Source organism: Perognathus longimembris, chromosome 2, assembly GCF_023159225.1.
Source record: "Perognathus longimembris pacificus isolate PPM17 chromosome 2, ASM2315922v1, whole genome shotgun sequence".
Taxonomy (NCBI): Eukaryota; Metazoa; Chordata; class Mammalia; order Rodentia; family Heteromyidae; genus Perognathus; species Perognathus longimembris.
In genome coordinates, this window is record NC_063162.1 from 151,316,950 (window position 1) to 151,338,427 (window position 21,478).

At 39.9% G+C, this 21,478-nt stretch overlaps 1 protein-coding gene and 1 pseudogene across 12 annotated transcripts in view; both read right to left on the bottom strand.

Annotated features, from left to right (window-relative positions):
* The window catches only part of Kmt2c (lysine methyltransferase 2C), a 204,872-nt gene that overhangs the window by 142,958 nt on the left and 40,436 nt on the right, over positions 1-21,478 (bottom strand). For all 12 annotated transcript variants that reach the window (XM_048340506.1, XM_048340501.1, XM_048340504.1 and 9 more), the window contains exon 2: positions 11,969-12,057. In XM_048340506.1, the coding sequence (XP_048196463.1) occupies positions 11,969-12,057 (89 nt within the window). The remainder of the gene's footprint in view (positions 1-11,968; positions 12,058-21,478) is intronic.
* LOC125347340 lies at positions 2,570-4,059 on the bottom strand (annotated as a pseudogene).

Below are 21,478 nucleotides of genomic sequence, written 5' to 3' on the forward strand. Positions count from 1 at the left end.
ATACAGTCTCAAAGAAAACGGATCAAGGACAAAAATCCATACTCTTCTTTTTCTATCCTTTTCAAGTTTCAAGAGGGCATGCCCCTGGCCTCCATCAGACCCATTATTTTCCAGCCGCCTTCTCTGCAGCTATGCATGGCAAGTCCATGCCAGTAGAACTGCTTACAAGTGACTGTGTCATTCTCCATCATCTGAAAGGAAGTGATCTGCTCTCGGCTAACTTATGTCCCCCTTTCCTACGGACTGAGATGGACAAAACAGCTATCAAGCAGCGCTGCCAAAGAGACAATGCACCAGAGAAAGAAGACGGCAGAAACCTGGCCATCAGCAAGCACTTGCAGCTAAAGGCCTCATCAATCATGCGCTACCACTGAAATTACATTGCGTGAGGAAAAGATGTAGTTTTATGTATGTCACTGTTGTGTCTTGAAATCTGTCACAGCAGAGTCACTCACTAGCTAATACAAAAGTTAGAAGTGGAGAACTGTCAGAGGAAAAACTTAAGCAGCTTGTCAATCAAGTCATGAGACACTGATACTGAAACTTAAAAATTAAGTGACACTTTTCATGCTATGTAAGAATTTAATGTAACGTGATCTGCAATAATTTAGAAAGCAGACTAAGTGTACAAAACCTGTAGCTCTAGGGAAATCATAGGCTCTTCAGGGCTGCTCACTCTCTAGGGCTTTTACCACCAAACACTGAAAGAAATCAAGTTCTGCTGAAGAGATATCCTCTGCCTTCTTATTATCCAAAGGACTATTAAATCACCATATATAAAAACACCATTGTGGAAGCAAATTATTTCTACTAAGCCCAGAATATATGTGTGTATATGCATATATATACATATATGTATATATGTATTGTGCATATATGTGTGCATATATATGCATGTATATGTAAAATTGTGCCATTCTTAACACTAAGAAATAAGAAAGTAGACAGAGAGAAACAGGGGATTAAGAATGGGGCCTAAGGATGCACACACAGTGAGACCAAAGAAGATACTCTTAGAGAGGAACAGAAAGGCACCAATGACTACGTGCATCTGATCATACAAAATAATATTTGTTGAAATGAACTCCAGGAAATGAAAGAGGTTTTTTTTTTCTTTTTTTGCTGTTTTTTGTTTTCTTTCATATGCCTTTGGTGGGCAAGGGTACACAGAAATGGAGGGACAAAGAGTGAACAAATGTAGCCACGGTGTTTACAGGACACTTCTGAAAATGAACTACGTAACTGGTAAGAATGGGAGGGGAAAACTGGGAGAAAGCAAGGAAAGGGGACATTTGTCCACAGAGAATTGTACTTTCTACCTGACTTATGTAACTGTAACCCCTCTATACATCACCTTTATAATAACAATCTAAAAAATTAAAGTGAATGGGGCCTAAGGAGCTTACAGACAAAGCCAAGAAGGATTCATTGCTGGGAACAGGATGACATTCTGTGAGAACACTTTTCTTCTAATACACAACTCTGTTCATCTCAATCCTCAACTATTCCCTCCAACTGGCTCTACTCCCTGCTACTATGCTGCTGCCTACCACTTATAGGCCTAAGCAAACATTTCTTCTGGAACACCGCAACAGTCATAGCTGGTACCTAACTTTTGTGCCCCACCACCACCCCAATCCAGCAAGAAGAGGAGAATACCTAGTACTTCTAATGGTATTTAGAAGGTTCTAATGGTTACAACTAAAAGAAAAACAAAGAATGAGTGTTTATATTTTTGTCTCTCTACACAGAGACAGAAACAAATGGCAAAGTGAAACACATTAATGATAGGTTAACTGGTTTTCAGACACAATCTTTTAGAATTAGGGGTTGGGGGGAAGTGTGGTCATGGGGCTTGAACTCAGGAACTGGGCACTCTACATGAGCTTTTTCTGCTCAAAGCTAGTGCTCTACCACTTTGAGCCATAGTACCACTTCTGGTTTTCTGGGCATTAACTGGAGCTAAGAGTGTCACAGACTTTCCTGCCTGGGCTGGCTTCGAACCACAATCCTCAGATCTCAGCTTCTTGAGTAGCTAGGGTTACAGTTATGAGCCATGAGAGCCTGAGTTACTTTTGTATTTAATCTATATTTTAAAAGTATGGCTTCCTAATTTAAAAAAAATCCACTTATCATTTTATTTTATTATACTTATTAAGAGAAATGGAGTCCAAATCACTTCTGATTCTAGGAGGATTGTAGCAAAGCTGGCTTTGAGAGTCCATCCTGTTCTATTTTTTCTACTTTTTTTTTGTTATTTGGAATTATAATTATCTGTTTAATAAAACTGTACATCTAATATAATATCTACATCTAATGTAACTAGGGCATTTAATAATTTAAAGAACAAGAGCTGAGATAGTTAGAAGGAGATGTCTATGCACAGCTGAAACTAAACCGCACCCCCACATACTACATTCTCATCCCCCTTTTCTATTATCTCACCAGAAGGTATATAAAAATTACTTTATTATGTGACCATAAAAATATCAATTCTACCACCACCAATAATGGATCAATAACTGTTTTCAGGACATTAGGTTATTTGTAAAATCTGTCACAATCTTAAAATCATGATTCCAGAACAGTGCAGTCATGCCTAAAAACAGATGAGAAAGTCCAAGGACCTCACAGGCTTTGCTATACCAAACAAATGCAAAGCAGATTGATTTTAGAAATATCCCATACTTTTTCCCTCTGTGTATGCTTAGATTTCTTACACAAGTAGCAAAAATGTTCATTTAAAAAATAAACTCCTTAGAAAAAGTCCAACAGTTGATAATCAACTCCTAAGAGTTTTATGCACATTTTTTTCTACTTCAATCAATTTCTTTTTTTTTTTTTTGGCCAGTCCTGGGCCTTGGACTCAGGGCCTGAGCACTGTCCCTGGCTTCTTCCCGCTCAAGGCTAGCACTCTGCCACTTGAGCCACAGCGCCGCTTCTGGCCATTTTTCTGTATATGTGGTGCTGGGGAATCGAACCTAGGGCCTCGTGTATCCGAGGCAGGCACTCTTGCCACTAGGCTATATCCCCAGCCCCTCAATCAATTTCTTACATCTACCGATTTCAAACACATTTAAGCAGGAAAGTCTTGTTAACGTGAGCATGTGAGTCTGTTAAGTGTTCTGAGTTCTGCAAGGTTACGTACACCCCATGTTGCTTTTGGTTTCCCATCTCTTCTTTGCTTCAAACCCTTATGCCAGCTTCTTCTTCTTTCGAGCAGCAGGTGAATTTTCAGCTTCCTTTTTGGCTTCTACAAACTGGTGACAGGCAACTGGTTTGTCAATTTTTACACCAAGCTCTCGCGTAGCTAGCTGGTTGTTGAGTTCTTCAGTCTTCTCAACATCCCACTCCTCCACAGCCTGGTCTATCCTCTTTTCGAGACCTGACTTTTCATCCTTTTTCTTCTTCTTCACAGGAGGTTCAAATCTATCACTGGCTCCGAAATGCTGAGTAAGCGCCGTCCATTGGGCTACATTTGAGGACTGTTCACAATGAGATTCTTTTTCATTCTTCAAGTTATCTTTTCTGGAGAGCTTTCTTTTTATCCTTCTGAATCTTGAGGCTGAAGTTTTCTGTTTTTCATGCAGTTCTTGAAATTTATTCCACATATTTATGGGAATTGCAGAAGGGCACTCTTCATAGCATTTGCCTGCACCCCGGGCTCAGTTTCTGGCCCATCTTCCAGGAACTCTAGGCATCTGATTTCCTGCTGGTCCCATCCTCCTTAACTGCTTGTACGTTAAACTTGGGAGTTCTCTGGTATGGCTTCATCTTCAGAATTGGACTCAATATCACTTTCATTTAGGCCAGGAGGCAGTAGCCCACTCCACATCCTTTCTTCAACCAGGAACCGGATGCCTGGCAGCATCTTAGGACCACATCAACATCCTATTTTTCCTACTATTAGTAATACTAGTTGTATTTCTGTTCCTAACCTAGATCTGCTAAAGAAACAAAGACTGATTAACTCCTATTTCTAGTTTGTATTTTTATTTTTTCCAGCAGACAATTAAAATTTTTATTGTTATTATAAAGGTGATGTACAGAGAAGTTACCGATACATACGCCAGGTAGTGAGTACATTTCCTTTTTTTTTTTTTTTTTTTTTTTTTTTTTTGGCCAGTCGTGGGCCTTGGACTCAGGGCCTGAGCACTGTCCCTGGCTTCTTCCCGCTCAAGGCTAGCACTCTGCCACCTGAGCCACAGCGCCCCTTCTGGCTGTTTTCCATATATGTGGTGCTGGGGAATCGAACCGAGAGCTTCATGTGTAGGAGGCAAGCGCTCTTGCCACTAGGCCATATTCCCAGCCCGTGAGTACATTTCTTTTTGGACAATGTCACCCCTTCCCCTTCCCTCACTCTCTCCCAGTTTTTCCTTTCCATCCTCACTCACAAGTTGTATAGTTCATTTTCAACAGTAAGTACTACTTTTGCTCTTATTCACCTTTTTTCCTCCATTTCTGTATACCCCCTACCCTCCCAGAGACAGATAAATGAAAAACAAGGAAAAAAGAAAACAACAAAGGGGGAGGGGACAATTGTTTCCAACTCCCAGAGCTCATTTGGATAAATATTATATGATCAAAAGCACATTTGAGGAGACACTTTCACGGATGGATTCAGTATGACAGCGTTTGTTGCTGCCTCTGAGTGAGTTATGAGATTCATTTCATCTTTCCGAATGGGGACCAAAGTCCCGAAGATGAAGAGGTTCCTGCAGCTTCTCAGCCATATAAGATGGCAGAAATCTGTAGTTTTCTAAGCCTTGCAAGGAGAGAACATGTGTTGACTAATAATATTTAGATGGATCAACGTTTTATCAAAGGTAACTTTAACATTTTTACTTGTTATTACAAAGGTGAGGTACAGAGGGATTACAGTCAGGTAATGAGTCTATTTCCTTTTGTACAGTATCATCCCTTCTCTCACTCTCATCTAGTACTTCACTCCCAATCTCCACTCATGAGTTGGATAGTTCACTTTCAACAGTGTGTCCAGTGAGGACCACAGCTATGCTTTTTCACCTTTTTTCCCTCAAGTTCTATGGCCCTCCCAAAAAAAACAGACGTATGAATGAATCATGCAGAAAGGAAAGACAACAAAACAACAAAAGACACCTCGTTTCCATATCTTAGACTTCGTTTTTGATGCATGTGTACACGCGTATGTATACACATACACATACACACACACACACACTTATATAAATATAAAAAGGGCCAGGCACTGGTGGCTCACTCCTGTAATTCTAGCTACTCGGGAGGCTGCAATCTGAGGATCCAAGTTCAAAGTCAGCCCAGGCAGGAGAGTCCATGAGACTCTTATCTCCAATTAACCACTAGTAAACTGGAAGCGAGGAAGTGGCACTTTGGCTCAAGTGGCAGAGTGCTAGTCTTAAGCTAAAGAGTTCAGGGACAGCGCCTAGGCCCAGAGTTCAAGCCCTATGACAAACAAACAAACAAACAAATAAACAAATAAATAAATAAATAAAGGCAGGCTCATATCCAAGTGCCTTGATATTGCCTGTGAGTTATCCTCTTTTGGTCTCACTGTGTATGAGTGTCTAGAATCCTTTAGAATTCATCAGTGGTCAGATCATCCAGTGTATTTTAGATCTGACTTCCCCATGTAAGACAAAGTGCCATTTGTCTCTCTAGGCTTGGCTTGCCTCACTTAACGTGATTTGTTCCAGGTCCATCCATTTCCCTACAAATGACTTATTATTCTTTCTAAAGGCTGAGTAAATTTTGCTTCTGTATAGGTCCATTTTCTTTGGCTCCCCTCATCTATTGTAGGGCATCTGGGCTGTTCCCACTTCTTGAGTATTATAAACCGTGTGGCAATGAACATGGATGTGCAAGTGTCTTTATGGTATCCTGGCTCATGATGTTCTGGGTGTTCTGATGTTCTGATAGACTGGACTGTAGGAAAGATCCATGTTTAGTTTTTTGAAGAACTTCCAGACTGCAGTCCAGAGTGACTGTACTAGTTTACAATCTCACCAACAGGGCAAATGGGATTCCTTTGTCTCCACATCCTTGCTGACATTTGTTGTTGTTCGAATTCACAATGTTAGCCGTTCTAACTGGTGTGAGGTGATTTGCATTTCCCTGATGTCCAGGGATGATGAGCATTTCCTCCCATGTTTCTTTGCCATCCTTACCTCTTCCTCTGAGAAGTCTCTCATGCTCCTTTACCCAGTTAGCGATTGGTTTATTAGCTTTGGGAGGGGTTAGTTTCTTGAGCTCCGTGTATATTTTGGATATTAGGCCTTGGTCTGATATGTTGCTGGTAAAGATTTTCTCCCTGTTTGTTGGCTTTCTAGTTTAGTAATGATGTCCTTATCAGTACAGAAACTTTTCATTTTGATGTAGTCCTCTTGTCCAGTCTCTCTGTTAGGCCCCAGGACTCTTTTCAGAAAGTTTCTACCATATTTAATCTTTTACCAATAAGAAAAAAACAACAACTTTTTTTTCTTTTTTTTTGCCAGTCCTGGGCCTTGGACTCAGGGCCTGAGCACTGTCCCTGGCTTCTTCCCACTCAAGGCTAGCACTCTGCCACCTGAGCCACAGCGCCCCTCCTGGCCGTTTTCCATATACGTGGTGCTGGAGAATCGAACCGAGAGACTCATGTGTAGGAGGCAAGTGCTCTTGCCACTAGGCCATATTCCCAGCCCCAAAACTTTTAACTTCTTCCTTAGAAGCAGCAGTTCCAGCCATACATGAGAAAAATAAATGGTATCTTTAAATGATATACTGAACTATAGATAAAAATAGAACCCATCTTTAAATAACTCTCTGTATTTGGTCAACAAGTTAGACCTTACTATCCAAGTAAAGACAACTAAAGTAGTGCTTATGTCTCCCCCTCTCTTCCCAGCCTTAGTCTTCAAAATACTGTCATGCTTTGGCAAAAAAAAAAATGTGATAAAGACTGCTGTGGCAGAAAATGACATCACTCAGGGATGGAAATGTCATGAAAGGTGCTCTGGATTTAGACTCGTGATAACCTATGCTATCCGTCATCTACAGATCCTTGCTAAATATACAGATGGAAACAACAGCCACTGCTGTGTCTACAGGAAGATCATTCACCCACTAAAGCAGTGCAGGCCTGGCTCCTCTGCTACTCTGTGAAATGTCTGGCTTTCATGGGTGCTCCTTGCTCAAACTGCCTGCAGCCCACACTGGTAAAAACTGGAACTGACATTTTTCACATTTGAAATTGTTCAGCATAAATTACCCAGGGTTATCTCCCCCCCTTACTTAAAACTTGACCTAAATATAAACAATTATTCATTATCACAAAATGCTCTGAAGTCAGCAAAGTGGAGACTGCCACAACCCTAGAGGTGAGCCAGTGGGTGGAAGTTCACACCGCACACTCTTGGTCCTACCTATGGTTAATCTCTAGCCACTAGGTGGCACAAGTGTGGTGATAACAACTACTGAAGAGCCTAACCATGGTAAGGAAGTTCCTAGGAGAACTCAAAGACAGCATCTGTGCACCTCAAAAACAGAATCACTATGTGACGAGCAATCTTTTGAAGATATAAAGTAGTTCTAACCTCTTATTTATGTATTTTCATTCTATATCTCCATTTTATTTCTTTAATTAAAAGAAACTTTTTTTTTGGGGGGGGGGGCAGTTCTGGGGCTTGAACTCAGGATCTGAGCACTGCCCTGGCTTCTTTCTGCTCAAGGCTAGCACTCTACCACTCGAGCCACAGCGCCACTTCCAGCTTTTTCTGTTCAGGTGGTGCTAAGGAATGGAACCCAGGGCTTCATGAATGCTAGGCAAGCCCTCTACTGTTAAGCCACATTCCCAGCCCAGGAGAAACAATTCTTAAAGATGAAAACCTTCTTCTATGCACAGTTCTATGGTATTAAAAGTTTAAGTCAAAAAAAAAAAGCTGGTTGTTTTGTTTAAAAGCAAAGGCTGAAAATAAAATTAAAGCTTGAAATCTAATGGTACTCTTTACATCTTAGCTCAGTCATGGGCTCACAAAAGGACTTCAGCCTCATTTTGATTTCAGTTTGCTCCCCACTTAAAAAGACAGACAATACACCAATAGTAGGCAACAACACACTTTTAGAGTCAAAAACACATAAAGCGAGCTGGGGATATGGCCTAGTGGCAAGAGTGCTTGCCTTGTATACATGAAGCCCTGGGTTCAATTCCCTAGCACCACACACACAGAAAACAGCCAGAAGTGGTGCTGTGGCTCAAGTGGCAGAGTGCTAGCCTTGAGCAAAAAGAAGACAGTGCTCAGGCCCTGAGTCCAAGCCCCAGGACTGGCAAAAATTTAAAAAAAAAAAAAAACAGACATACAGCATGAAAAGCACCGAGTCCAGTGTACCCATGTGGCTATTACTCTGATTATCAACATTCACATATTATTGTTATATTCTTGCCCACCTAAACTACTATTATCTTCCTCTACCCAATATATAACTCTTGGAAAGTAGGGGAATAGAAAGGACATGTGCTTAGTGTTCCCTGGCTCTGTGCTAGGGAACTAATGCATCATTACTTCACCCCAACAAAATGGCAATACTTTTCATACTTTCTTGACATAAAAACTACCGAAGTAAATACATCTGAAACATTAAATAACCACATGCTTTCCTTCTTTCAAACAGCAGAGGTCAAAAGACGCTGGCATTATGACATGTTGCCCAATAGATGTGTATCTCACTGAGAATATCCACTGCATCTAAATGAGTTCGAAAGCCAAATCACTAGTTTCTCATTACAAACAGCAAAACCTTTATTCATCCTATCCTTACTCACTGAATTCCCCAAATAACCAACACTGATGATATAAACATAGTCCCCACTTTTACAAAACATGTAAACCACTTACAGTGAATGCACAAAATTGTGAAGCACTGGTTTTATATTAACATGATGACAAGTGACTTGAGTTCTTTCTCCTTAATCATACTTATATAAGTTACTATCAATATCCATTACTATACCACTTTTTATATGATTTTTGTTGTTGTTGTTCAATCACGGGGCTTGAACTCAGGGCCTGAGCACTGCCCCTGAGCTCTTTTGCTCAAGGCTAGCACTCTACCACTTTGAGCCATAGCACTTCTGGTTTTTGAATGGTTAATTGGAGGTAAGAGTCTCAATGGGGACTTTTCTGCCAGGGCTGGCTTTGAACCAATATTCTCAGAACTCAACCTCCTGAGTAGCTAGGATCACAGGGTGATTCACCTCTATCAGCTGTGTTGTTCTTAGGGGGGTAGGGAGGGCACAGCACAGAAGGCTTAAGGGAAAAAAAATCTAGGTTGGGGTCTAGTAGCAAAGTTCAAAGACTCCATCTCAACAGAAACATCCCAGCTACAGCAGCAAGTGAAAATTGGAGGATAGCCATTTACCTAGCATCAAGGTAAGCCTGGGCAGACAACTGCAGCCTACATCAAAAGTAACAAGAGTAAAAACAGATTCCTCAGCACCACATATATAGAAAAAAACCAGAAGTGGCGCTGTGGCTCAAGTGGCAGAGTGCTAGCCTTGAGCCAAAAGAAGCCAGGGACAGTGCTCAGGCTCTGAGTTCAAGCCCCAGAACTGGCAAAAAAAAAAAAAAAAAAAAAGGCAAACAAAAACTAGGTAGAGACTATTTCAAAGACAGCAATGACTAATATACTCGACGTTACTTCACTGTAAAAGTCCTGTGTATGTGTGTGTCCACATGCACGCACACACGCGAACGTTATCTCATAGAGACAACGTAAGAAAATCCATTTGTGAGGTTTATTACTTATACGGGGGCAAAAAATCTGCAATTCAGTTTTGTGGTGATGTCCCAAGGACAGCAGACATTTAAAAAATACACAATGAAAAACCTAAAAAATGTAATTTTGCTGAGTGAACCAAAAGGGTGCTATGTGTCTGCGTAGTCTAGGTGCTGGGGACAGGGAACAAGCCCGGTCATCACAGGCATGAACTGTGCAAGGAGCACAATAAACAGACGGGGGGAAAATCTGCTCTATCTGTTAAGTGAGAGGAAAGAAAATAGAGCAGAAGAGGTCCAAAGACATTCTCATTGCGTTGGAAATGTCACTTGTCTAGTATATGGTATACAAAAACCTGGGGCTGGGAATATGGCCTAGTGGTACAATGCTTGCCTCGTATACAGGAAGCCTTGGCGCTGTGGCTCAAGTGGCAGAGTGCTAGTCTTAAGCAAAAGGAAGCCAGGGACAGTGCTCAAGCCTTGAGTTCAAGCCCCGTGACTGGCAAAAAACCAAAAATATATGAAAAAACCTAATGGATAATTATTTTCCCCCCAAGTCCTAGGCCTTCAACTCGGCCTGAGCACTGTCCCTGGCTTCCTTTTGCTTAAGACTAGCACTCTGCCACTTAAGCCACAGCGCCACTTCCGGCCGTTTTCTATATATGTGGACCTAGGGAATCGAACCCAGGGCTTCACATATACGAGGTGAGCACTCTTGCCATTAGGCCATATTCCCAGCCTCTAATGGAGAATTTTTAACTCCTATACCTGCATGGGAAGCAAGAAATCTTTTCCTCCTCTATTTCTCCCTGTTCTAATCCTAATACCAAAATAACCTTTGCTAAAACTGTTTAAACTAAATAAATGTAGATACATAAGAACTAATGGAACGTTTATGGATTCAAGTTTTAAATATGACAAATTTACAGAAAAGAGTGAATTTAGAATTTTGTATTTCAAAGCTTCATATCATCATTCTAACTTATGTATGCCTTGTTAGATAGGAATATGAGAATTGCAGAATACCTGAAACTAAACACATGTGATAACCATAAGTAACCCCTGGAAAACTGTCATTCAAAAGATAAAGAACTTTATAACTTTTCTCTTAAAAAAAAAACAACTGAACAACATTCTGTAAGTATCAAGATGTTTCTCAATTTCAGAAGAAAAGCCTAACTCTGTCCAAATTCTAGCCAACTGGTGAAAACATTTTTCTCATGCACAAATCCTCAAATGTTATAATACCACTGACAACCGATTACAACTCTAACCTACAAATTCTGTAATATTCTTTAAACAACACACCTTCTTTTGCAGATGCACAATATACACTAGCATGTATAAGGCTAATTGAAAGTCTAGCTGACCAGGAATTGTTTAATCTGGTATCCCATAAGTGTTGCTAATTAAATGTATTTTTCCATCATATACATATTAACCAAACATATTTTTGTTTGTTTCTTTGGGATTATTTTTGCTAGTCCTCGGGCTTGAACTCAGGGCCTGGGCTCTGTTCCTGAGCTCATTTTTGCTCAAAGCTAGCACTGCGCTACTTGAGTAACAGCAGCACTTCCAGCTTTTTCTGCTTATACAGTACTAAGGAATAGATCCCAGAACTTCATGCATGCTAGGCAAGCACTCCACAACTAAGACACCTTCCCAGCCCAACTAAACAAGTTTTAAACAAACACTTGATGAAATGTGATCCAAAAATACACCATAAGCTCTGTGTGTCTGCACGCGTGCGTGCATGCATGGGGGTTCAGTTTCTTGAACTCAGGGCGCTGTTCCCTGACTTTGAAGCTAGGGCTCTTACTATGTGAATCAAAGCTCGGCTTCTAGGTTTCAGGGACTTTCCTGCCTGAGCTGGCTTCAAACCACGATCCTCAGATCTCAACCTCCTGAGTAACTAGGATTACAGACATGGGCTACTGGTGCCCAGCATAAGCTATAAAATTAATCATCTGGAATTACTGTTACTTACTTCTAATTTTAACTTTGCTTTGATAAAACAGATATTAAAAGTAATTCCTACTAAATGAAGGCTCAAGGAAAAAATGAAAAAAAACTCAGATTTTCATTTTTTCATTAGATTAGCTAATGCATTAGGCAGAAGATTTAAACTTTAGTATATACAGACAAATGCTAAAATATTGCAAAATATAGTACGCAGACAAATACAAGTAATTATGTTCCGTCTGAAATTTTTTGTATGATACCTGTTTCCACAATGGTTTCTGTTTCTGTCGTCTCCAGCCCATCCATGCTATCCTCATCTTCCACTGTAGTTTTTCCTCTACTTCGAGGCCTACAGCAAAAATAAAAATGCATATAGTTAGCTGTTAAATATTTTCTTTTAGAAAACAGGGTTTCACTATGAAGCCCAGGTGATCTCAACTACCATATCCTACTGACTACTGAGTACAGAGATTACATAGACATGCAAGGCTGAGATTTGTACTACATGCGAAGCACAATGTAAAGGTATACCAAATAATTTAGGCATCTTCCAGCATTTTCACATATCAAATAGTAAATCAGACTTATAGTCACTTTCTTCCTTTAACTCAACACTTGAATTCCTTACTCTGAGTTTGCCCCCCCCCCCCGACCTTCCCATGGCTTCTTCTAACTACAACAGTGGCTTTAACTATCTAGTAAGTTCTTTACCAAGTTCTCAGAGTACACTTCATTAAATGATACCAAAAATGATGCCCAGGCAGAGGTCACATAAATAATTATGATACTCGCTGCCAACAAAAATAAAAAAAGGTCAAGCATTAGGTCAAGCATTATCTAATAGTTTCATGTTTCAAGTGGAACAAAATTTAAAGCTTAAATACTGCACGAATGCAAAATGAAGGTAAGTCATGGTAAGATTCTTCAAACTAATTTTTAAAAAACCAAACTAATGCCTTTAAATTATTCTAAAGTACCTCCCAAATGAAGGACAGAGAGGAAAGGAGAGAAAGGAGAGAGGAAGGGAAAGAAAAATGGAAAGGGAGGGAGGGAGAAAGAGAGAGCCAGAAAAAGATGTAAGATTTGACTAAAGAATTTTGTTGTGTGTGCTGGTCCTGGTTCTTGAACTCAGGACCTGGGTGCTGTCCTTGTGCTCTAGTACTTGAGCCACAGCTCCACTTCCAGCTTTTTCTGTGATTAATTGAAGATAAGAGTCTCAGAGGCTTTCCTGCCTGGGCTGGCTTCAAACCAAAATCCCCGTATCTTAGCCTCATGAGTAGCTAGGATTACAGGTGTGAGCCATCAGTGCCCAGCTTAAAGAACTTTTTTTTTTTTGGGGGGGGGGGTGTTTTGTTTTTTGTTTGGCCAGTCCTGAGGCTTAGGTTCAGGGCCTGAGCACTGTCCTGGCTTCTTTTTTTGCTCAAGGCTAGCACTCTACCGCTTGAGCCACAGCCCCACTTTTGGCTTTTTCTGTAAATGTGGTGCTGAGAAATCGAACCTAGGGCTTCGTGTATATGAGGCAAGCACTCTACCACTAGGCCCTTGAAGAACTTTTTGAAGAAATTATTTAGAATCCTTTAGATCAATGTAAGACTAAAGGAGGTAGTAACTGGAAATTCTTCAAATGATCACAACATAGTTGTTACAATAAATAAAATATTAAGGAGATATTTTAATATTTTCCCTTATGATTTTTCATAATTACAAATATAATTTTTTCTCTTGCTAATACAAGGTTTCATTGTAATAATACCACAGATGTGTACAGTGTACTCTCAACAAGTTATATTCCCTAACTCTTCCTATATCTTCCCCTATACCTTTTTCAAAGTATTTAGTGGATTTCACTGTGTGTGTGTGTGTGTGTGTGTGTGTGTGTGTGAACTGTCCTTCAATTCTCTCCACTCCTGTCCTTTTTCCCTACCCTTAGCTGCTACCCCACAGTTCACCCTTTATTTTTATGTACCATTACCATTATAGGTCTACATTCTACCTATTTGGCTTGAGCTTGGCTTATCTCATTCAACATGATTTCTAGTTTCATCCATTTTCATGCAAATTACATTTCATTCTCTTTACAGCTGAATGATACTCCATATGGTATAACACAGAACTAACTTTCATTATACATAAGTTTTTAGACACATAAGTCAATTTCACTGCTTGGCCATTGTGAATAATTTAGATGTGCATGTACCTCCTCCCTGAATGCTGTTTACACTCCTTAAGAGGTATACTCAAGAATGGTAAGGCAAGCTGGGCGCTGGTGGCTCACACCTGTAGCCCTAGCTACTCAGGAGGCTGAGATCTGAGGATTGAAGTTCAAAGCCAGTCTGGGCAGGAAAGTCTGTGAGACTCTGATCTCCAATTAACCACCAGAAAACCAGAAGTGACACTGTGGCTCAAGTGGTAGAGCGCTAGCCTTGAGTTAAAGAGTTCAGGGACAGCACCCAGGCCCAGAGTCCAAGCCTCATGACAGACCACCCTCCCACCCCACCCCCCAAAAAAAAAGAATGGTAAGGCAGAATTGTAAGCATGTCTACTTTAAGCTTTTGGTAAAGTTTGATACTCGTTTCCACAATTATTATACTAGTTTACATTCACATCAGCAGTACAGAACAGGGTTCCGTTTTCTCACCGGCATCGTTTCCTTGATGATTGCCATTCTGATTAGGATGAGATAAAATACTCTGTGATCTGTATTTACTTTATGGAAAGGATGTTGAATATTTGTTCATACATTTATTATCCATTTGTTCTACTGCTGAAAACTGTCCAATTAGTTTGCCACGTGTAACAAATGACTTGGATTACTTTCTTGCTGTTTAAATGTATTGTGCTCTCATATGTTCTGGATATTAATCCTTTATCTATATTGAATAGCTGACAAGATTTTTTTTCTCTATTCTATGGTTTAGCTCTTCATTCTAGCAATTGTTTCCTTTGAGGTATAGAGGCTTTTTTTTTCAATGTGATACAATCCTATTTGGCAATTAATGGTTTTATTTCCTGAGCAACTGGAATCCTATTTAAAAATAAATAAATAATTGCCTATACCTAGGATCTTCCAGAATTTTCCATTTTCCTGTAGTTGTTTCTTTCACTATGAATTGGGTTTTTATTATAGGGTTGAGGTAGGAAGTCAAGTTTCAGTCTTCTGCAAGTAGATAACAGTTTTTCAGCACCATTTGTTGAAGAGACTATCTTTTCTCTAATGCATGATTTGGGCCCTTTTGTCAAAAATCAGATGACTGTAGCTGTGTGGGTTTATTTCTGTAACATCTATTCTATCCTATTAGTCTACATGTCTACTTTATTTTCTTTATCTTTTATTTATTTTTATATCAGTCATGGGGCTTCAACTCAGGGCCTGGATACAGTCTCTGAGCTCTTTTGCTCAAGGCTAGTGCTCGCCCACTTTGAGCCACAGTGCCAGTTCTGGCTTTCTGGTGATCAATTGGAGATAACAGTCTCCCAGACTTTCCTGCTCGGGCTGGCTTTTTACCAAGATCCTCAGATCTCAAGCCTCCTGAGTAGCTAGGCTATAGGTGTAAGCCACCAGTGCCTGGCATAGCAACTGGTTTTATTAATTCTGCATCCTGCCTATTTACTGTTTATTATATTAACTTTTTATCACAACCAGGTCTTTTTCATATTATCTTTGAAGCCTTTTAAATAGGTCATAGCATCTATAAACAGGGATAACTGAGCTCTTCTTTCTTGTCTAAATCAGTTTCTGTCTTTCTATTTCCTTGTTGCTCTGACTAGGAATTCTAGGAGAGTGGACACTTTGGTTTCATTCCTGACTTTAGAGAAAACAATTTCAGATTTTTCCTATTTAAAATGATGCTAGCTATCAGTATGCATATATACTTGTGTTGAAGCAAGTTCCTTCCATTCAGTTTCTTGTGATCTTTATCATAAAAGATGTAGAATATTCCATACATTCACCCTAGAGCAATGTTTGTCTTTATCAATGAGATGTTTTGTTTTGTTTTTTTGGTCAGTTCTAGAGCTTGGGGCTTGAGGAATCGAACCCAGGGCTTCATGCATGCTGGGCAAGCACTCTACCACTAAGCCACGTTCCCAGCCCAAGATTTGTTTCTTATAGACAAGAATTTTATTTTATTTTATTGCCAGTCCTGAAGCTGGAACTCAAGGCCTGGGCACTGTTCTTGAAGTTCTTTTGCTCAAGGCTAGCACTCTACCACTTGGGCCACAGCACCACTTCCCGCTTTTCCTGTTTATGTGGTACTGAGGAATAGAATCCAGAGCTTCATGTGTGCTGAAGAAACACTCTACCACAAAGCCACATTCCCAGCCAGAAATTTATTTCTTGGAGGCAACAAATGATCAGTCCTTGCTTTTAAATCCAACCTGTCACTCAATGTCCTTTGGAGAACTGAGATCACTAACATTGCTAATATTGAAAGATGCATAGTATTTATTTCCTGCCATTTTTGTTATTTTGTGAGATGTTTCCCTCTTTTTTAATGTTTATCTGCTAAACTACTTGCCACTGGGATGCATTCTTTCCTTTATTTTCCTGGTTGTCTTTATCTTCTTTTAAGTATCTTTGGCGGTGATAGCGTGTGGTGGTCATGAATTCTTTTAGGTTTTGTTTATGATGGAAGGTTTCTATTTCTCCTCCAACTATAAAGGACAGGCTTTGGTAGATACATCAATCTAAGTTGACAGCTTTCTTCCAGGGCTTGAAATACATCATTCTATGCTACCTTTCATTTAAAGTTCCTCAAAAAAAAAAAAAAAAAAAAAAAAAGAATCTGCTTTTATTTTGATAGGGTTTGCTTTATATGTGACTTGTCACTTCTCTCTTCAATATAGTTTCTTTGTTCTGTGTACTATCGTAACCATAATATATCTAGGAATGATTCTTTTCTGATCTTAACCGTTTGGTTGTTCTCCAAGTCTCCAGTATCAGAGTGACCTCCTCCTCAACACTGAGGACGATTTCTGCTATTGTGTTGAGTATACGTTCTATGGCTTTAGCGTGTCTCTCTCATATTCTTGTATTTGTGAGTTGTGCCTTTTTATGGTATCCGAGAGGACTTGAATGTTCACTTGTTTTTGTCTTTATCTGACTGGTGTAAATGCTCTTTATTTTTGACCCTATATTATATTTTACTCTACTTTTAACTTGTTCCATTAAAATCTTATTTTCATTTCCAGAATTTCAATTTGGCGTCAAGATTTTTCCATATTTATCATATTCTTCCTTCATATCCTACATTGCCTCCCTTATTTTATTCAGCTATTTGTGTCTTCATTGAATTTACTCAGATCCTTATACGTGTCACCTTTAATATCATTATCTTATTGCTACTTGCTTGAGTTTACTGTTTGAAATTTACTACTATTCAAGACCTTTATTGTGGAATTGTTCCACTTTTGAACAAGACATGTTATCTTATGTTTTCAGGCTAATTGTATTTCTACATTGGAATTTATGAATCTGAAGTCAAGTTCTTGGTTGAAAGTTATAATTACCTATAGTTTTTCAGTTGTTTTTCTCTCTTCTGATTTTTCTCCTATTCTTGGATTGGGAAATGTACCATATATTTATAAATACATCATGTATTATCATCCATTTGGGCAATGTATCATTTACATATTATGTACAAATGTGTATTTATTTATATATCATCAAAAATTTTCTTTCTGACCAATGGACCAGCTTATCAACATTGTGCCCTTTTCAAATTTTTCATATTTCATTTAGGTCTTCTTCCTTATTGTTCCTCACCGGCTTCTCCTATGTGACTATTCTGGCAAATCAATCTCATATTTCTGAATGCTAATAGAATGGTCCTGCTTGTCAAACACCTGTCACTTGACAATTTCTATGTGTCATGGATAGGAGACTTTGTTGAGGGTATCACAATTTTTTTTTTGGGGGGGGGGAGGTCGGTTGTGGGGCTTGAACTCTGGGTCTGGGAGCTGTTCATGAGCTCTTCGGCTCAAGGCTAGTGCTCTACCACCTGAGCCACAGCACCACTTCTGGTTTTCTGGTGGTTAATTGGCGATAAGAATCTCACAGACTTTCCTGCCCGAGCTGGCTTTGAACCACAATTCTCAGGTCTCAGTTTCCTGAGTAGTTAGGATTACAGGTGTGAGCGACCAGCACCAGCAGTTATCATGAATTTGAGGCTAACCTGGGCAACGTAGCAAGAAATCATCTTTAAAGGGAGATAAAAGACATATTAAAATACAAACATGTATTTTAATATTTCAACCTTGGTTCGGCTTTTGTGGAGGGAGAGTGGTGATACCGAAGTTAGGACTCAAGGCTTGGCACTTCTTAAATTGGCACATGACTACATGGGCCATGCTTCTGGCCTTTTCCTTACTTGTTTATGAGACAGAGTCACGCTTCCCACCCAGATGTGCACTTGAGCCACTCTCTGCCTGCTTTGGCTTTTGTGTCATAGGACTTGAACTCAAAGCCTGGGTGCTGCCTCTGAGCTTTTGTGCTCTACCATTCCAGCTGTTATCTCCACTTGCAGCCTTTCTGGTCGTTCTTAGTGTCTCAGACTGGCTTCAAATCGTGATCCTCAGAGACCTCAGCCCCAAGTAGCTACGGTTAGATGTGTAAGCCAGAGGCACCTGGCCACTCTCTGCCTACTTTGGACATCCCATCTTCGCTAGGACCACAGGCGCTTGCCACCACTGCCAGCTTTCCTCAATGGAGATGGAGTCTGCTGGGGCCTCCTTGCCAGACTGGCTGGAAACCGAAAACCTCCCCATCTCAGCTCCCCACATAGCTGGGGATAAGAGGTAGGTCACATTCCCAGCCCCAATTTAAATTTTTTTTTTTGCTTTAAGGGAATGTTATGGTCTAATTATAAACACCGTGAAAGTTACTGGGTTTTCTTTCTATTTTTCCTATCTCCTACCCCTTTCATTTTGGTTTCCTTAATTACAAAGAATGTGTGTGTGCATGTGTGTATGTACACATGTATTTGTCAGTCCAGGAACTTAAACTAAGGACTGGGGTGTTATCCATGAGCTTTTTATGCTTAAGGCTAGAGCTCTACCACTTGAGTCCCAGCTCCACTTTTGTATTTTTGGTGGTTAACTGAAGAAAAAAGAGTCTCATAGGTTTTCATGCTCAGGTTATGGCTTTGAACTAAGATCCTTAGATCTTACTTAGCCTCATCCTGACAGGTGTGAGCCACCAGTGCCTGACTGTTACAAAGAAATTTAAAGTAAAAGAATCACATCGAATCTATTTGAGAAAGTTTTCTACCAAAATTTATTGTTTCATATTAATATAAGAAGTTGAAACTAATTTGAGATCATAAAATAACAGGTAAGACTTACATCTATGGGAATTTAAAGAGGGTTTATAATTGCCCTCTATCAACAAACAACCAGAAAACCGGTTACTATCAAAACACTGGAAAACAGGATAGGTTTGTAATTCCTAAACAAGAAACAAGGAGAGGGCTGGGAATATGGCCTACTGGCAAGAGTGCTTGCCTCATATACACGAAGCCCTGGGTTCGACTCCTCAGTACCACATATACAGAAAATGGCCAGAAGTGGCGCTGTGGCTCAAGTCGCAGAGTGCTATCCTTGAGGGAAAAGAAGCCAGGGACAGTGCTCAGGCCCTGAGTCCAAGGCCCAGGACTGGCAAAAAAAAAAAAAAAAAGAAACAAGGAGAGCCCTTCCCATGCATAGATCATCTGCATAATTACATATATCTTCATATAAATTTGTTATATTGTTATATATTTAAATTTTATATAAATTAATTATACGATATAACACATAAGCACATACTTACATAAATATATAACACAAAGCTAATTTATTAAAAATAACATAACTTTATAAAATTTAAGTATTGCAAGTAATCTGCATATTTATACACATAACACATGCACCAGAGACTGGTAATCATATAGAAATGAAGTCAGAAATCATCAGGAAGGTTAGGCTTGTGGAATGGGTACTAAAGAAAATAACATCTGCATTGGGCACCCTGGATCTGTGTATGTGTGGTATGACATTTTGTAAGGCTAATCAAGACCCTTTTCTAAAGAAGGGATAATTCCAGGGGGCTGGGACTGTGGCCTAGTGGTAGAGTGCTTGCCTCGTATACATGAAGCCCTAGGTTCGATTCCTCAGCACCACATATATAGAAAAGGCCAGAAGTGGTGCTGTGGCTCAAGTGGTAGAGCGCTAGCCTTGAGCAAAAAGAAGCCAGGGACAGTGTTCGGGCCCTGAGTTCAAGCCCCAGGACTAGCAGGAAAAAAAAAAAAAAAAGAAGAAGAAGGGATAATTCCAGAAGAGCTGCACTACAGACAATGGCTCAGAGATTACAGAAGGAAAGCCAACAGTCAGTTTTGTTTCCTCTAGACACAGTGACAAGCCCTCACTATGGACAACACACTCAGACTGGAGAAAGACTCCTTTCAAAATGGAATTAAATGAGATCTTGAGCCACACCTAAAAGAGGTGACCAATCTCAACAGAATCAAATCCTTTCTAACAACTTCTGGACAGAAATGAAATCAGCACTTGTTCAAAGCTTACAAGAAAATCTAGATCTCAACACACACACACACACACACACACACACACCCCATTATTTGTGGCATCCAACAATTACAAAATATAGAAACAGAGTGTGAGCCATAATTAGAATAAAAAATCAAGAACTCCAATTCTCAAGGAGAAAAAAAAAAGATTTAAATGCAAACGCAGATATTAAAACAGTTGTTACAAATTTCAAGCCAGGCACTGATGGCTCATGCCTATAATCCTAGCAACTCAGAAGACTGAGAGCAGAGGATCACCTTCAAAGTCAGTGGAGGAGATAAGTCTCCAATTAACCACTCAAAAGCAAGAAGCGGAGCTGTGGCTCAAAGTGGTAGAGTGCTAGCCCTGAGCAAAAGAGCTCAGGGACAGGTCCCAGGCCTTGAGTTCAAGCCCCACAACCCACCAAAAATAGTTTCAAATGCTCAAGAATGTAAAGAAAACACAAACATAAGAGAAAACAGTAAAAAATAAAAACAAGTGTTGGGCACTGGTGGCTCATGCCTGTAATCCTAGCTACTCAGGAGGCTGTGATCTAAGGATTCTGGTTCAAAGCCAGCTGGGGCAAGAAAGTCCCCAAAACGGACAAAAATAAAGAAAAACAAGTGAATAAAGGCTACACTTATTTTAAGTCTCACTTTGGAGGGTTAACATCTAATTAAAAGAACAAAAAAAAAACAAAAAAAAACCCTGGCCTCTAAAGACAATTAAAACAAAAACTATCACTGGAAACCAGTGGCTCACATCTGTAATGCTAGCTAATCAGAAGACTCAGGTGAGAGGAATCAAGTTTCCAGGTCAGCCAGAACATACACACAAGACCATTCTCAAGGAACACCTAAATTCAAAGGTTAAGATCAGGAATGTGGTTCCAGGAAAAAAAAGTCAGTGTGATTCTATCGAAGAGGCTGGGTATAGGGGCACATACCTGCCATCCCATCTATGATAGGATGTGTAAAACAGGTGGATCACGGTCCAGGTTGTGGCTTGGTCAAACACCCAGACTCTATCTCAAAAAATAACAAGAACATCTGTTGAAGATGCTAGTTTTTAGGGACAGCAAGGTAGGGAGTGTGATATTGGGAATGAAATTGATTGAAATATAGTATAAGCCTATGTGGGGAGAGAACAATGAAATCCTCCTCCCCTGTGTAGCTAACATAAGGCAGTAAAAAAATAATAACCCATGCAAAAAGGGCTGCAGACAT